Source organism: Eucalyptus grandis, chromosome 3 (assembly GCF_016545825.1).
Source record: "Eucalyptus grandis isolate ANBG69807.140 chromosome 3, ASM1654582v1, whole genome shotgun sequence".
Lineage (NCBI taxonomy): Eukaryota > Viridiplantae > Streptophyta > Magnoliopsida > Myrtales > Myrtaceae > Eucalyptus > Eucalyptus grandis.
In genome coordinates this window covers 39,783,936-39,801,952 of record NC_052614.1, presented here as the reverse complement: position 1 = coordinate 39,801,952, position 18,017 = coordinate 39,783,936, and the positions used below count along the sequence as shown (strand labels likewise).

Below are 18,017 nucleotides of genomic sequence, written 5' to 3'. Positions count from 1 at the left end.
CAACCACGTGATAAGACGACATCATCATTACCTAATCCAAGTGGGAGCATGATGGGGGATGATGTGCAAAGTGTACAATCTCCCATACGGCAAACAAGTCGTCAAAGTATTCCCCGTCGACATTTTGACATTGAAGGGGAAACTTTTATGGTTGCTCCACAAGATGAGGATGAGCCAAGAAATATTAATGAGGCTCTGAATTGCCCTAGTAAGGAAAAATGGATTAATGCAATGGAAGAGGAAATGGAGTCAATGAAATCAAACCAAGTCTGGGAACTGGTTGATCTGCCAAAAGGACGCAGAGCTATTGGGAACAAATGGGTTCTCAAAATAAAGCGAAAGACTGATGGCTCGATTGAAAGGCATAAGGCTCGCCTTATGGCGAAGGGGTATAATCAACAGGAAGGAATTGATTATGAAGATACGTTTTCTCCCGTAGTGAGATTTACCTCATTCGCATTATTCGGCAATAGTGGCTAGTCTGGATCTTGAATTACATCAAATGGATGTAAAGACTGCTTTCCTCAATGGAGAATTATAGGAAGAGATATATATGGAACAACCCGTTGGTTTCATAGTGAAAGGCCAAGAAGAAAAAGTATGTCGACTTTTGAGGTCGATATATGGTCTTAAGCAATCATCAAGACAATGGTATATACGTTTTCATAATGCCATAATGGCATATGATTTTACGATGATTGATGAGGATCATTGTGTATATATCAAAAGATCCAAGGATCAATTTGTGATCATATCATTATATGTTGATGATATACTAATTCTGGAAGCAATATGGAGTTTGTTAAGACTGTCAAAAGTTGGTTGTCTTCCAACTTTGAGATGAAGGATATGGGTGAGGCTGCATACATTCTTGGAGTTAAGATTTCAAGAGATCGTTCGAAAAGATCGTTGTCTCTTTCGCAAGAAACTTATATAAACAAAGTTCTAGAACAGTTTCGTATGCAAGATTGTAAACCCATAGACACTTTTATTGCAAAAGGTGAAGGATTGAGCCATAAACTGTATCCAAGGACTCCACAAGAGAAGGAACAAATGAAACATGTTCCTTATGCAAGTGCTGTTGGGAGCTTGATGTACGCTATGATGTGTACAAGACCCGACATATGTTTTGCAGTTGGAATGGTGAGTAGATACCAATCCAATCCAGTCCAGACATTGGAAAGCCGTTAAGAGAATACCGAGGTATCTGAAGGGAACGCGATTACAAGTTGAATTACTAAGGAAAGGATCTGCGACTTGAAGGCTATTCGATGCCGATTGGGGAGGAGATTTAGATGAAAGAAAATCTACCCGAGGATTTGCTTTCTTACTGAGCAATGTCGTCATATCATGGAGTAGTAAGAAGCAAACATGCATAGCCTTATCCATGATGGAAGCTGAGTTCGTGGCATTATCAAAAGAAGTACAAGAAGCAGTTTGGCTTAAGAGATTCTTGGATCATTTAGGTGTTATTGAGAAAGCTGCAAATCAATTATTGGTTAACCTGTGATAGCCAAGCAGCTATAGCATACACCAAAGATCCAAAGTATCATGGCAAGACCAAACATATAGATACTAAGTATAACTTTGTCAAGGATATGGTTGCACGAAAGGATGTGAACTTACAAGTACATATCTACGCATAGAATGGTAGCAGATCCTATGACAAAGCTAATACCTAGAGATGTGTTTTGTGGTCATGTAAAATCTCTAGGATTGCGTAGAGTCCGATGTACCGGATTGTAATTTCCCGAGTTGTTCACATTTATGAACTAGTGTTGTTTCATTATTAATGCCTATGAATCTTTGTATGATCTTTATGCATCTTAATACTTAGTGTATTATTTTAAGTTGAGAAGTATGTCGGACAGATAAAAGATTAGCCCACTCACACGGGTAATCGCCTTTGTTTATTGTGTGATAAATAGAGATGAGACTGATTTTAAGCTTATTATCTAAGTGATAATCGAGAGCTCAAGCTTAAAATACGTATGTCGCCTTAACTAAGTGTTAAGATGAGGACATAATACTTACGATGTCCGAAAGTAAAATACCCCACATATTTTACTTTATCTATCTATGATGCCGATGTGAGTTCGATGAATTTTGTGATTGAGTAGATATGTGAACTCAAGTTAGACATTAGGTATGTCCGAACTATCATCCGTACGGTATTGAAAAGTGCAGACATACGCTCCATGGGAAATGAGTTAATACCGTAATACGTATTTCATACTACGTATGCATGAGACGACCAATAAGAGTGGCAAAAAGTTTGGTCTCAACTTTTATGACGTGTGAGACTCTTGAGGAAAAGAGTTCCTCAATTTTTAGTCCCCTCATGACTCTTACTTATTCTCAAGATTTCTATTTAGTGTTTGCTATCTTAGGGTGTTGCCAATGGTCATGAGATGATTCGATCTAATGGGGCATTTCTAGAAAAGCAAGCTGGACTGAAATTGAGAGTTTGAAGGAAAGAGGAAGATCGATTTTAGAGAATCACATTGTAGTTTTTGTATTCATTGGTCGACCAATTATTATTGTCTTTGTGATAATTATAATTGTGAATACAATATATATCATTGTTTAAAAGAGATCAAGAGAGATATAAATGTGATCGATCGATCTAGGGTACGCATACTAAATCTACTCGGAGTGTGACGCCCATTAATGAGCTGCTATATATTCCTAACAGATGTATAGCAACGAGCTCAAAGTATGCTGGTCGCACGGATTATTCACCGGTATGAATGTTGAAGAGAGGTAAAGAGAATATTGTTCGGCCCACCATGTGCGAGTGGGAGATGAAGGCTTTATTTAATTTGGGCTTAAGGCCCGTCCGCCCAAGTTGGGCCAAGAGAGCCCGGCCCACGGGAATATGGCCCGTGGATGGGGGAGGTATAAAAAGGGAGAGAGAGAGAGAGAGAAGACGTCTATTGGAATTAGAAATTACACACGTCTTTTCTCTCTCGCGCGTTTTTCTCTCAAAAGGAACAAGAGGCATACGGCTTCAAATTCTTCCCTTCAAGGCTTCATCGGATTGAATTCGACCGGATTTTCTTCCTCAATCGGCGTCGGTGTTTAATCTGTGGCTAAAAGGTACGCTCGAATCTGTGGTGTGCTTTAGGATCGGTGATGCGTGTTCGTTTTTCCAGGCTTCGTCTTCCGCATTGATTTAGGGGTTCGATTTAGTGTCGAATCCGGTATTTCGGGGATCAGTCATTCCCAACAGAATTCTTTGGGGAAAATGTTAGTTTTCTAAGGCTCCGTTCGTTTCGCGGAAAATAATTTCCAGAAAAATATTTGCCGAAAATGACCTATTTTCCACGAAATAATGTGCCTGCATCTCACCAAACTTTATGTTTCTTGGGCCAACGCGTGATAACCCCTGGGATTTTGCAATTCAACAAGCAAAGAGTCAAATGCACGAAGAAATAGCCAACCTCAATCACTTTAAAAGGAAAGTAGCATAATTCAACTATTTTGGTTAAGAATTCATCATCGCATGATAATTGTCATAAATTGGTGTTCTAAGGACTTTGTTGTATTGTGAATTTGCGTAATAGAGGGAAAATTGTTCAAAATTCCTAAACTTATTGTATTTATGCCAATTCAGTCATAAACCTTTTTAATTTTGTCAATCTAGTTTTAAACATTTTCACTTATTAGCAATTGAGTCCATTTGGCTAACTCTAGTGGAAATTTGCTAACGTGGATGCCGGTGGTGTCATGTGATATGATCAGCGTTGACATAAATAATTTTTAATAATATTTTAATATTTTTTTTTTTAAATTCTCTTTCTTTCTTTTCTACTTTCTTCTACCTTTTGCCGATGGTCAATCACCGCCGAGGCAATGGTCAGCCACAAGCCATGCCCAGGCCGACTGGCCTCGCTTGCCTTAGGCGAGGCATGGCCGGGCGAGACTCAACGAAGGTTGGCCTTGCCCAAGCCAAATCTGGCAAGGCTAGCCTTAGCTCGGGCTAGGGTGACATCAAGCGAGGCTAATACTTACTTGGGCTAGGGCGAGCCCCAGTGAGGGCTCCCCTCACTAGATCTAACGAGGTAGGTCGGCCCCGCTAGGCTAGGGCGGCCTCGCCTAGTTTGGGCGAGGTTTCCCCTCACCAAGGGTCGCCTTGGCTCGATTGGGCCTCGCCCGTGGCAAGGTGGCAAGGAGGCTAGCTTGACGGCCATGACCGGTGGCCAATCATTGGTAAAAGGAAGAAGAAAGTGGAAAAGAAAGAAAGAGGAAAAAGAAAAAAAGTGCAAAAATTTCAAAAAATATTAAAATATTATTAAAAATTGTTCACATCAGCACCAATTGCGCCACGTGGCACCGCCGACATTCACATTAGCAAATTCCGATCAAAATGAGTAAGATGAACTCAAATGGCAAGAAGTGAAAAGATTTAAGACTCAATTTAGAAAATTGAAAAATTGATGACTTGGATTAGTAAAAGTGCAATAAGTTTAGGATTTTTTTTTTAAGATTTCCCTAAGAATAGATTACCCGTTGTTTCTTTGATTGTCTCAACCTCAGTGACAAGTTGACATTTTGATCTAAAAATCTGATAATAAAGTTGTAAATGATGATATTACATGTTTTAAAAGGAAAATATTTGTTCAAACATTTTCTTTCTTTTATGGTGGAACAAGGGCAATGATCGAAGGTTTTGTTTTGTTGTATTATTATTTTATTATTATTATTATTATTATTATTTGGGGTTGTGTAGGGCAATTAAAAACAAATTGCGTACGTCACGGCTTACTGTAACACTGGCCAAAATAGAACGACTTATTGTGGTGACTTCAATATAATATACCATGCTTCAACACAAGGACAATAATGAACAAGACATAATCATGGTAATTGAGGTGAGCAACCAATTCAATCGACTAAATACAAGACATATTGATATGAGTTTACGTCTACAAATCTGTCTCTCACAATGAGAGGGGAGAGAGAGGCCTACAGATATGCTCAGAAAGGTCCGAATTTGTAAACAAAAACTAGGCGGAGAAACCTATATGAAGCACATCTTTTATATAGACCATGCAAGCGGAGCTTCAATGAAAACAAAACATTAAGGAGAAAAAGGAAAGTTAGAGAGCCAAATCAAGAACACCATGCAACAAATGGTGAAACTCCTCGTCATAGGGCTAGTTTCCACTTGCAATATTTTGAAATGTACTTCCGATACAATAGAGGTTTATCACATATGCATCGCAGAGAAGTTTTGGTCTTTTGACGAGTTTGTCGTAGACAGAGCTCGTGTCCTAGATTATTTGCGTGATGGTAAACCAATCAACAATTACAATTATTACGCTGAGTCCTTCTCTTGTTATGGCCATGGTGTGTGCAATGGGGCGTTGACACATTTTGGTTGCTCAGATTGCATCTTGGCAGCTGAAAATGATCTGATTGACAAATGCAGTTACAGCGTGGGTGCTCGAATTCAACTTAAAAATTGCAGGGTTCGATATGAAGAATACAAATTTAGCGAGTAAGTTATATGCTACATGTCCGTCTTGACGATAAACCCCAATTTTTTCAAGAATATAGTCCACATATGCTAAGTTGTATCCTATGTTGTACAATATGTTCAAGTTGCAAGCAGACTATAGTCATATAGTATGATGTACTCATTTGCTTATGAAATGGTCCAGTAAAATGTCTTTAAGTTAAATAAATTGTACAAGTCTTGTCATTCATTGGCTTGTGAATAATCAAATCTAGCTACTTGTATTTGGTAGAAAAGACTTTAGGAAACTATATTCATAGAACTACTTTTTTTTCTTTTTAAAGAGAACGTTGCTTTCATTTGACATGAAGTGCTGCTCATGGAGACTTCTATATACCTACGGAGAAGTTTACAAATAATTTATGACCATTCAACTTACTAATACCCTTTGAACGCTTTCTAATTACATGACCTTTCAACTTACCAATACCCTTTGAATGCTTTCTAATTATACCTTGAGTATATGAGATTCAACATTGAATTTGTCGAATTGGGAGCAAGAGCTTCACTCAACCCAACTCATTAGGATTGATGAATTAGAACATTCGATCTTGATAGTTTGAATCTATTGAGAATGTCTCGAGTTTTGGCCAATGTTTCGAGCAGCGACCGAAACCAGAAGATGAGTATAGATCCAAATATTGATTTACGAGAACGAGCTGTGCTTAGCCTCAGTTGGACTATGGCCTCCGATCATTTTGTGGTGTCTGTGTGACAAAGATTTTTTTATTCCCCTTATATACACGTATTCAGCATAGTGGTGAAAGAGGACATGTCGTTATCGTCGATTGCCGATATTACCCCCATATAAGCGAGAGTGAACCAACTATCGGAAAAATTACCTTGGATTTGATTCATTAATTCTCAGGAAATAACATACATGCTTCCATGTTTTCGCAACACTGACTAATCATGTGTAACATATCAGTTATAAAATGAGCTTATCCAATAATAGTTATGCGCAAAAATTTAATATTTGTGCTTTAAGGCAATAGGCTTTTGCCCTTGCTTAACTTGCCAAAATTATGGAAATATTTAAGAGGAATAAAGATGTTTCACCGAATTGATGAAATGTCTTTTAAATATGGATGAATTGATGAAGGTTAGGAATGATCCCTTGTTGATATGGACAGGAATGTAAATGATGTGGAATTTAAAAGTGCGTATACGGAAAACAATTTTTACCAGTGATGTAGAGTGCTACAAGTAAATTACAGGCAACTAAAGATAATAATAGATTTGCAAAAGAATGTTGAGTTATGTCATTGATTTGGGAGGACCTTACAAAGAGTACCTTAGGTATCTATAACCCACAATCAATGATTATGCAGATGGTCATTAAATTTAAATCCACGAGTAACTTTCTAATCCTATATGTGATTACAAGAAGCTAAACTATATCCAATATCTTGATGGTGCATTGACTCCAGTAAATTGAGAGCTATTGTTTGAGTTTTGATTCTTTAATTGCGGGCTGCATCATCAAGTCGTTTTCACATATAGGACCGATGAGATGATTGGACTCACATGTGAAGAATCAGATGCTAATTGATCAGGAAGACTTGATTTCATTTTTTTACAAATGTTTAGGAGTATATTGCTTCAATTAAAATGTTTAGGACCAAAGTGCATTCCGTACAATAATTTAGGACTTTTGGAATATTTTGTTCGAGAAATATCTAAAGAGTAGACAATTAGTGACTTGGTTTAATACATTGAATTGAAAACGGAGCTACCATTGCAAGTATTTTCAACATTTCGTATTGACAACTTTTTTTTTTTTGGTAAAACAAATAATAGTATCATGTAAACTATGATACGTGGGTTGTCAAATAAATCCTCAAGACGTGCAAGCATTACTCCCTTTGAAATTGCTGCTCGCACGATTACTAAGGCTTGACAACAATAAAGGGGAGCAACTCTAATGTTAGTTCATCTCTCACTTAGTCCCTCCCCAAGATATTTCTTTTTTTCTTGTTGAGATAGCTAGTGTAATTAAGGTCTTTTTCTAAACTATTTGCTGACATTCTAATATTTAGTCCCTCCCCAAAATTATCTTCTTCTTTTTTTTCCAATTCCGAAAATAAGGACTCTGAGCCCAGCCCAAATATGGGCTGCGACTGGTCTCACGAAACTGAGCTCATAGACACAATTCGAGAGTCTTTTCCCATTCAGACTTTGCCAAGCCCAGGACCCACAACGAGCCCACTCTTTCATCACCATTAAATCACATCACCCATGAACCTTCAACGGTACACTACCACCGATATTGGAAATCTTATCCTCCTTTATCATCCTTCCTCATTGGATAATTTCATTTGATTTATATCCCATTTATATCCGATTTTATCATATCTTAAATAGGCATCGAATGCAGGATAAGATAAATTTTATCTTATCTTGAATTTTATTCTGATTACTAAACACAACCTAGATGTATTATAAGTGCCCCTCCTCTTCTTCCATCATTTATTCTCTGCCAAAGTCTCCCTCTCCCTCCCTCTCCCTCTCCCTCAATCTCATATTATCGCAAAAATCTTCCATTTACATCTCTTCAAGGGTGGTCTCTTTGCCTTCTCTCCACTCATTTGAACTTAGCAATTGACTCTCTCTACTCATTTGAAGCAATCTTTTATGAATGGACAAGATAAGAAATGATATAATTCATGTTCTATGTTACCTATTTTAAAAAATTTATTATTTAATTTATTTTATGTCTTCTTCTTTTATGATTTGTTGCTTTTGGCAAATGGAGATTTATGTTTTTGCCTTTTATTTATGTTTGATTTTTACCAGTGTTCACCATTTGGTTGCTCAATATTGCACTATTGATGGATGTATAATTTTAAATAAATACGGGGGATAGGCTGGTTTGTTTGAAGAGAATCTTTTCTATGATCTATTATCAAACCCGATCATATCGTACATGAACAGGCTCCGTAAGATCCAATAGAATAAATAATGTGACTTAAGACATATTTTGTTTTAGCTATTATTTCTTACTTAATAGTATAGAAATGCAGTCATTTCCTCTATATCGACCTGATTTATGATACTATCGGAGTGAAACAAGGGGTCTAAAGAAAGAAGAGTAGAGGCTAGACTATATTAGTAACAAGTAAATCCTTTGTATTTAGGGTAAAATAAAGAGTTTCAAGATATTTTGGGGATAAAGTTCAATTGCAAGGTCTGAGGCGACCCAAATTGTCGATTCTAGTATTGAGCGAAAGGTTACACCTACGGGTTATGTATGGTGGGGTCAACCCTAATCCATAGCTCCGGCTGTCGACTTGCTTCTTTCAAAATGTTTCTCATTATTAAGAAAAGGTAACAAAGATAAAATACGAGCTTGTTTTATAGCAATAGTAATTAATCATTGTTGTTTTAAGGTTAATCTATTTACCCGTCTAGATAATATTTTTCCTTGTTCACTAATAAATCGACTAATTAAACTCATGTTTCTATAATCAATTTGATTCCCGATTAGATCGTGGGCAAATGCCTACAAAAAGATCGCTTGGATTTAAGAAAGAGTCGCTTGGATTTTTCCATGGTTTGTTTATTCCTTATCCTCAAAATCCTATTTCAATTTGATCCAAAAAGATTTCAAATTCAAAATATAGGATTTTATTTTTTTTTTTTTTTTAGTTAGTTATATTATGTTAACTAAAATGAAAATATATAGAATAATATGGTATATATAGAATATATCCTTTTCGTGTTACTTGTAAGAGTGACACACAGGCACTTGATTCGAGTTATTTCTTTATCTCCTCGTGAATCTTATGTTTGTAACAATAGGGATAGAATTTTCTCAATTCCAATCAACTAGGCGTATTGTGGCGATTCTTTTGAGTAATATATTTGGAAACACCCCTTGATTCCTTATTAAGACCGTTTCTAACACAGTTGGTACATTCTAAAATAACCGTTACTCAGACATCTTTATCCTTGGCCATGAACCTCCTTTGCGTTTTTGATTCAACCAATTCTTCTACTTTCTGCAAAAAAAGAAATGAAAAAAAATAAGAAGTAAAACAACAAACTAATATTTAGGTATATTTTGAATCGAATTCAACTCAATGTACAGTAGTTTGTCCTTTTAAGATTTGCAAAAAAACGAAATAAAAAAGAATCGATTGGTTTGAGGTTAACTTTAGAGCTGGACCAGACCCACGAGATGGTCCAGTCCTTTGTCCTAGGTTCAACATGGTCAATGCTTGGTCCCAAAAATTAGAAACCAATATTGTGTTGATTGATTCCTAAGTTAGGTGGTGGATTGGCCCAATCCGGACTATGCTCACCTCTAGATTTAAGAGGGAGCGTAAAGTTTGAGCTTGCTAACATATCTATTTCAAATTGGCAACATTTTATGAGGAAGGGCATTTTACAAGTTTATTTATACTAGTTTTCTTATATTTATGGCGATTTACAATTATGAAATGAAACCCCGGCAATATGACCGCACCATTATTTACCATCAATGACGGTGCCACACTAACAACCAAATTCTCGTCCGTGAGGGTTTGGCAACTGAAACTTTGGAAAGTCAGATATATTGAAGACCATAAAAGAAATATTGAAATGCGCATAAAAGGAAGGAAGACATTTAACCGACTTTATCTTCTGCAGATCTCGAACTTGGAAATTTTTTCGCAGTTTTTTCAATGACATTAAAATTAGTTTCACCTATAATGCAACCAGCGATAGTCCAAAAAAAAATCGCATGGGTATATACCCATACCATAAAAAAATTAAATAAAATAAAAAAACGTATCCTCATTTTGTAATGACCAATAAAATGAATGAACTTTATTTAAGGGATCAAATAACCCATTTATAAGTTTTCCATTTATGTAAACTAGTGAAAATTCACTCAAAAACATGAATTTGAAATTCTAACTTTTTTAGGACAAAAAGAACTAGGTTTGCTAGCTCTCGCTTTTTCAATTTGGGTTTGCCTTTTTTTTCTCTTTTCTAGCTGAAACAGAAATTCATGTCGTATGTTCAATTAAAAGGCCTTCATGATTTTGGTCCCAATATTCATTTTCCTCTCCTTGCTTCCTTCTTCATTGAAGCTCGGACGAATATTGTATACAAAGGATGTAGCTAGATGAAATGTGCCAAAACTTATGTTCATTCATTTTAGGATAAAGATTCCCTATCTTTATTATCTGGCGATCTTTCATAATTTCTTCCAACCATTCAAAACAAGGAACCGAAATTTGCATAAGCTCACCAATAATAAAGATTTTAGATTGGACCTGTCTTTATTATCTGCTTATAAAGCTTTTAAAAATGAATCTCTTTAGAACATAATTTCTTCCAACCATTCAAAACAAGGAACGATATGTTAAATTACCAAATCCATATCCATGCATAGACCTAGAACATCTCCAACAGAAATAAAAGTAAAGCACCTTATTGCAAGATATCAGTGATTAACATTGCATTATGATCAAACCCTTTGGATAGGTCATCACCTCCTATTCCCCAATATTGTCTAGAATCTGTTGACGTACTCTATCTTGTCTGCCGTCAGCAACGAAAATTATCCAAGGGAAAAAATTCTTGGGGAATGTTAAACTTATTGAACAATACAATATCATCAATGACTTCAAATAAGAATTAAATTACCAAATCCATATCCATGCATCAATCTTAAATCTTATTTCAGTGATTAACATTGCATTATGATCAAACCCTTTTTATCAATTTAGTCAGAAAATTATCCAAAAAACTAAATTTTGCTCAATCTTAAATCTTTAATTCAATATAAGCTAACTTGCTAATTTAATTATAAACCTTTCAATTATACCAATTAGTTCTAAATATTTTGATGATTTGTCAATTTAGTTTTAAAATTTTTAACAAATTGCTGATTTAGCATTCTAGTAAGTGCCAACAATCTTACATGGCATATCCGATGTTGATGTAGATAATTTTTTTACATTTTTTAAAATTTTATTTATTTTTATAAACTTTTTAAAAAAAATTCTTTCTTTTTTTTTTCTTTCTTTTTTTCTTTATGTGTTCCTCTAGTTGGTCACTAGGCTATAGCGACGACTAGCAACCAACCAGCCTCGCCCAACAATTAGTGAAGCTTGACCTAATTTTTGACAATTTGTTATTATAGTCCTTTCAATCGATTTAATGGGAAATCAATGATATGAACGTCAATTATCCTATATAGCAATGCCAGCACTTATATGGATAACTTTTTACAATTTTTTCTTTTTTTCTTTTCAACTCTAGGCCATGATAGAGGTGACTGGCACAAGCACAGTCTCCGCCGACATTCGACACCATAGCGGCAGTCATCATCAATATAGGGATAGCTTGGAGGAGGAGGGGTAACGATTGCGATGATGGTTCAAAATAAGGTTTCTTTTTTAAAGTTATGTATTCGAGTTTATTGTCATATATAGATATACTCTATTCAGTCCCTATCAGCCTTCATCCAATGTTTTCCTTAAATCATGAGCTTTTCACAGCAAAGGCAGGTCCAATAACTCAGGTGCTTGTCGTGACAAAGATAGAGTGTTATGAAATTTTTAACGAGAACAAAAAACAAATAATTTGAAAGCACTTTCTGAGGATATATATGAGAATTAGGGTTAGAAAATAGATTTGAGCGACCTCCTTATTACGGATCCTCAAAGATTAGACTAATTAAGAAACATTTTAATAGACCAAGACGGTAAATTACAATATCGATTAATCCCAATAGAGAATCCAATGTTTAGTGACGTAGATAGGATGGATTCAGCAAAATAAATTTTGGTAAAAAAGATGGTGAATTACATGTGGGATAGAAATTCTCCCCCACTTTGATTGAACCGGAAACGATATGCGTTTTCTTAAAAAAGGAAAAAGGAAAAGGAGAGCAATAATTGGATTTTTTATTTTCCATTTGTCCCCATTGTGTCTTATCATACCAAACTGGCATGAACCTACATAAAATAAAACGGATTTGTGCAAGTCCTCTCTTTATTTTTTTTTGGCCAAGGTTGACATCATCTCTTACTAATATATTATTGGCTTCCATGTACCAAAAATTGAAATGGAATGAATCGGTCTCTCTCACGCATGATATGATGATGTCATCTCTTACCATATCATATGTGTTTTGCATTTTATCCTCACAATAAAGAATACCCCTCTCCAACTGTCACATATACATGAACATAACATATTCACATTTTCAGATTCACTTTCTTTCCTTTGCTTTTTCCTTGATTGAAGATCCGGGGGTTGGTTGGTCTACATTTTTGAAGGAGGTCCTTCTCACAGTTTGCTCCACCAACTCTTGCTTAGGAGTTTAGGCAAAAATAGGGCTCTATTCCTGTTATCATGGCTTTTAATAACTATGTAATTGCATCCCATTACAAGATGACATCATCTCTTACCACAACTTATGTTGTAATCCTTGTAATGAAGTAAGCAATCTCTTCTCAAACGTGGCAGGCACAAATTCTTTGTTGGCCTCCATTACCACGGGGTCTTGTTAATCCTTGTAATAAGGAGAATCTCCTTCTAAATTTGTCACAAGAAACCGATCAACATATGCGTAAGCCAGCAAGAGAAAACAAACCATATGAATAACCCAATAAACCGAACCATATCGATTCGGTTCGGTTCATCAGTTTTCGGTTCGTTTAACACCCAGCTGTAATACTCTTCATTTCCTCCAAATCGTCATAAAATTCTGTTTCTCAATCTGATGTATGTATGGGACTAGCAAGACAAGGATATGATGGAAAAATCAGAAGACAGAGGAAGAACCCCATCTATACAACAATACCAATGGCAAAGACATCCTACAATCATGCCATTTTCATTCCTGAAAAGAGAAAAGAAAGAAAAAAAAAGATTGCCCAATACCACAATCATATATTGCAAACTCAAACCACAAATTCCTAAAACCTCAATTAAGTGCTTCTGCTCTCAGCTCCTCGATCTCGGATTTTGCTGTAAAGCAGAAACGAAATGCAGAGAGAATGCCATCAGCTAAACTCAGAGATCGGGAACCCCTCCATCCAAGCATAGTGTCTTGATTAGCCCCTTTCTCTGTGCCCAGTATTCCTTCGAGCGTCTGACCTTAAATCTGAAGCGTCGCTCTGATCCAATTCAGCACTGGATCTCCGAGGCTCTGTCTCTGCAGCTCCAGTCTGACTCCTCCGACGTCTCCGATCCTGAACTTGCCAACAAATCACCCTTAAGCAAAAGCTATATAACTTTAATTGGAGACAGATGTGTAAAGGTAGCTTGATTTGCAATTACACATGAACCACAAGGGCGTGTGTTCAAGAATGATCCATCAGTCAGATTATCTTTTTCCCCGCAGAGCAACTCAATTCTGCAACGAGCCACTGAACAATGTCTCCCAGACCAAAGTTTTGATTAAGGGTTAAGGTAAGTCCTCCAAAGACACTCGCCCTTGCATGTTTAACAAACTCTGGACTTTAAATAAACTAAACTGTCTTACCAAATTCGGAGAAAACCACCTCAACTAAGTAATATGCATGCTTTGGCCCAAAAAATAAGAAGTATTATACGAGCAATTTTAGAGCACTCAATGGTGTCATCCGATATGGGATCATACTCACTAAAAACTTAGGCATTTTTCTTTTTGACATCCTATTTTCAAGAAATCAAGGAATCATTCATACTTGCTAAAAACTGACTGGCATTTTTCTTTGACATCGTATTTTCAAGAAATCAAGACTCAAATGAGACTTCAGAAGTTAAGAGTCCAACCTCTCGGGGTATCGGGTACTCCTCTGACTCTAGCATCCGGACAACCTGACTCATTTTTGGCCTTTTCTCGGCATCAGGATCAACACATCTCAGAGCAGTCAGAAGGGCTCGTTTAAGGGCACTTGTTGATGGCTTTGTCTCAATGTTCGGGTCCACCACCTCTTCAGAACGCCTGCTTCCAACCATCATCTTGAGCCAGTCAACCAAATTCACCTGAAAAGGACCAAAAAGGATCGAGTCAGAAAATAGTGACATCTATTTAACCTAATAAAAGGTTCTGCTGCAGAGAGAACCTGCAGATAGATTAGTCTGATCATACAAATAAGACTAGTCTTTCTAGTTCAGGGAAACTATACATAATGTGCTTTCAGGACTCATCGTTAGAATTGGGAACAGATGATTTTTGCATACCTCGGGTGCAGGTCGCCCATAATCTACAGGATCTCGTCCAGTAATTGCTTCCAGAAGGAGCACTCCAAAGCTGTAAACATCACTTTTCTCATTCAATAGCCCAGAGTTGGCATATTCTGGTGCTACATACCTGGAAATGTTTCAAAGTGGATGGAGAAATAATCAGGAATCCTCCACCAGGAAATTGAGAGGGATTTGGTCATCAAAATCATATAATGAAAAAACAACTAACCCAAAAGTTCCCATGACTCTAGTTGTGATGTGACTCTTTCCAGCACCAAGCAGTTTCGCCAGGCCAAAATCGGATATCTTTGCATTAAAATCATCATCAATCAGTATGTTGCTCGACTTGATGTCCCGATGTACTACCTTTGGCTCAATTGCCTCATGTAAGTAAGCCAATCTGCAACATTTAATTACGATTCAGAACTGAAACAACAAAAAACCCAATAAAATGCAAATCTGTCATGCGTTAAAGATGCTAATGGCTTACGCCTTGGCAGTGCCCAGGAGAATCTTCATGCGAGCTTCCCAGGTAAGATACCCATGGTGACGCATGGCTCCATGAAGCCATTGCTCTAGGTTTCCATTGTTGACATACTCGTACACCAACAACCTACAGCTCATCAAAGAAAAATAAACAGATGAGCGAACACAAATGACCCATACTGATTCCCCTGCTCCATCTTGTACAAATTAACAGAATCTTAATTGTTGCCAAAATCAGGCCCTAGAGAAAGACAAATAGTCTAACTTACAAATTCGTTATATTAATGCATGAGCCAGCATGCATAAGAAAAATCATACCCTGCAACTAGGGTCATCAACAACAATAGAGCTTTACCCACTATAAGATAGAATGCGCATTCGCCCAATATGCTCTAGTTTGAGTTGTCATCAACAAGAACAGAGCCTTTACCCACTAACTAGGGTCAGCTATGTGGATCCACTCGTGTCATTGAACTATAGAGTTGTTAGATTTTGAGACCTTTTGAAAATGCTCTGAAATCAATATGACTAAGACAGATCCAGAAATCTATGTGCAATACCTGTGAATTCCTTCAATGCAGTACCCAAGGAGTCGAACCAAGTGTTTGTGCCGCACATGACCAATGGCCTCAACTTCTACTCTGAATTCTTTTTCGGCTTGCCCCCTTCAAAAAATCATCGTATTAGAAAAGCAAGACATAGTTCACTTAATACCCATAAAAGACACAGGCTAACATCCAACGTACAGATTGTTGAGGAGCTTCTTGATTGCCACAGGTGTCCCATTAACCAGGCGACCACGATAAACAACTCCATATCCACCCTCTCCAATGACATTTTCCTTGTTAAACCGACCACTAGCTACTTCCAGCTCTCTTAAAGTAAACCAATGGCCCCAATCAAGGTGGGAGAACTCCGGCAGATCAGAGAGAGGTGAAGGTGTAGTTATTAGATGTGAGGAAGGCTGGTAAGCAGCAACTTTCCCATGGATTCCCTCCGACTGAGAGTTGATACCATCCTTCTCAATGTTAGTAAAAGAGCCTGATTGACTGCCGGTATCTCCATTCTTTGAATAGGCCAATGCCTTCTCGGAGTCCTTATCGCTGTACTTATCATTGAGCACATGAATAATGCCTTCATGGGAAATAAAATTATTTGCTGAAGCTTCATCAATGCTAATCTCCTTTATCTCCTTCGAGACCTTAGGAATTTGGGTAAGAGGCAGAAGGTTTTTAGCCCCTCTGGATTTTTTGCGAAGGCTAAGGCAGAGCGACAACACCATGATTATTAAGACGAAGACTCCAAAAAGGATTGCTACCAATTCCCACACCTTGAGACCAAAAACAGATGTTTTCTTCGAGAGTTCCTCGTTAAGATTCGTGGGCATAACTCTCTAGTGCCTGTTGGATAGTGAGATAGAACACAAGACTAATTACTGGGAGTCCACATAAAGATCTTGATTAGCACAAGATTATATAGTCTATGATCTCACAAACATTTTAACCTCTTACCGGACTTTGCATATTCCCAGAAGCTATAGCAAGATTGCAGATATGAAAATACATGATTTTCAAGCCTTTGCTAACTCGATATCCACAAAAAATTTACATGGGGAGTTGTCTTAAAATTACCTCCTTATAGTACTAATTCTCACACTGCCGACACCGACGGATTGGTATCAAGAAGAAACCGCAGAGTTGAAGCAAATCCGGGAAACACAAAATTTGAAGAGAGAGTTGAACTTCGCAAATCCGGGAAACACAAAATTTGAAATTTGTGTACTCAGCAAACGTAAATAGCAAATTGACCAGCAGACAAACACCAAATGAGACCCCAGATACACGATAAACAGGATTGCTCACGAATGTCAACCTTCTCGAATAAGTACCTGTTCCCGGAACTGCTCCGCAATGCCTTGTCAACACAGCCCACCGCCAGCAACGTATCAAATTCAAACCCTAACCAACTTGGAAAGCTAAACAAAGCGACTTATGCAAGTTTCAAGACGAGCCCAAATGTCAATGAAACCAAGGGATCTCCTTCACATTTCCTATCTGGGTTCCCTCTATTGGCCAAATGGGTGTCCGAGTCTCAGCTCAACACCCATGCTTTTCTAATGAATCTCCTCAGGCACTCTATGAGACCCAGAAGGAAAAAAAGCAAGAAAAGCAGCAATCTGTTCTTGCCTGTGCAGGGTATTAAAGGCAACAAAACAAAATGAGAGCCAAAAAAGGCACAGGAATTTAGGATTTGAGGTAGGGGGGAGGGGTTATCTCAGGGGAAGAAAGAGTGGAGTTATCAGTGGTAGGTGATTGAGAAAGAAGAATGCCTCGCACTCGTCACGTATACATATAACAGCAACCCTGCAACGTTTTTTTCAAAGCCAAGGGCATGTCAAAATGGAAACTTTCTTCGCAACTTCTCTCCTTCCTCCCTTCAATATTCTCTCTCTGCTGCTGCGGGGCTCCTATCCCTTCCCTTTCTTTAATTCTCAATTTTTGGTATTGGAGGTGACAGATAATCAGACACTTTGATTAGTTTAGCTCTAAAAAGAAAGACTATTTGCTTGCTGGGCGTGGGGCCCTGGTCCTTTGAATCACTATTATTATATGATAAAAACCCAATTGATTTCTCCAAAATCTAATCTTTCCACTCATATCCAGGGTGACTCTCACAGAGAGAGAGAGAGAGAGAGAGAGTTAAAGAAACCAGGGGGTTTGGTTATGACTACAAGGACAAACAACCGGTGTGCCCGCAGAAATGTCAAAGGGTGATTTAGTGGAAAGGATGGGAGGTCTAATTTTGTAGGATGGGACATCAAATTTACCTCTGCAAG

General features: G+C 37.4%; 1 protein-coding gene across 1 annotated transcript; it reads right to left on the bottom strand.

Annotated features, from left to right (window-relative positions):
• Positions 1–13,174: 13,174 nt before the first annotated feature.
• On the bottom strand, positions 13,175–17,624 carry LOC104415291 (probable receptor-like protein kinase At5g18500). Its single transcript, XM_010026564.3, has 8 exons — positions 17,070–17,624; positions 15,928–16,581; positions 15,742–15,846; positions 15,186–15,308; positions 14,925–15,095; positions 14,693–14,822; positions 14,282–14,494; positions 13,175–13,716 (listed from the first exon to the last, which is right to left on the bottom strand). The coding sequence occupies exons 2-8, from the start codon at positions 16,566–16,568 to the stop codon at positions 13,579–13,581; spliced, it is 1,521 nt and encodes a 506-aa protein (XP_010024866.2). The 5' UTR covers positions 16,569–16,581; positions 17,070–17,624; the 3' UTR covers positions 13,175–13,578.
• Positions 17,625–18,017: the final 393 nt, after the last annotated feature.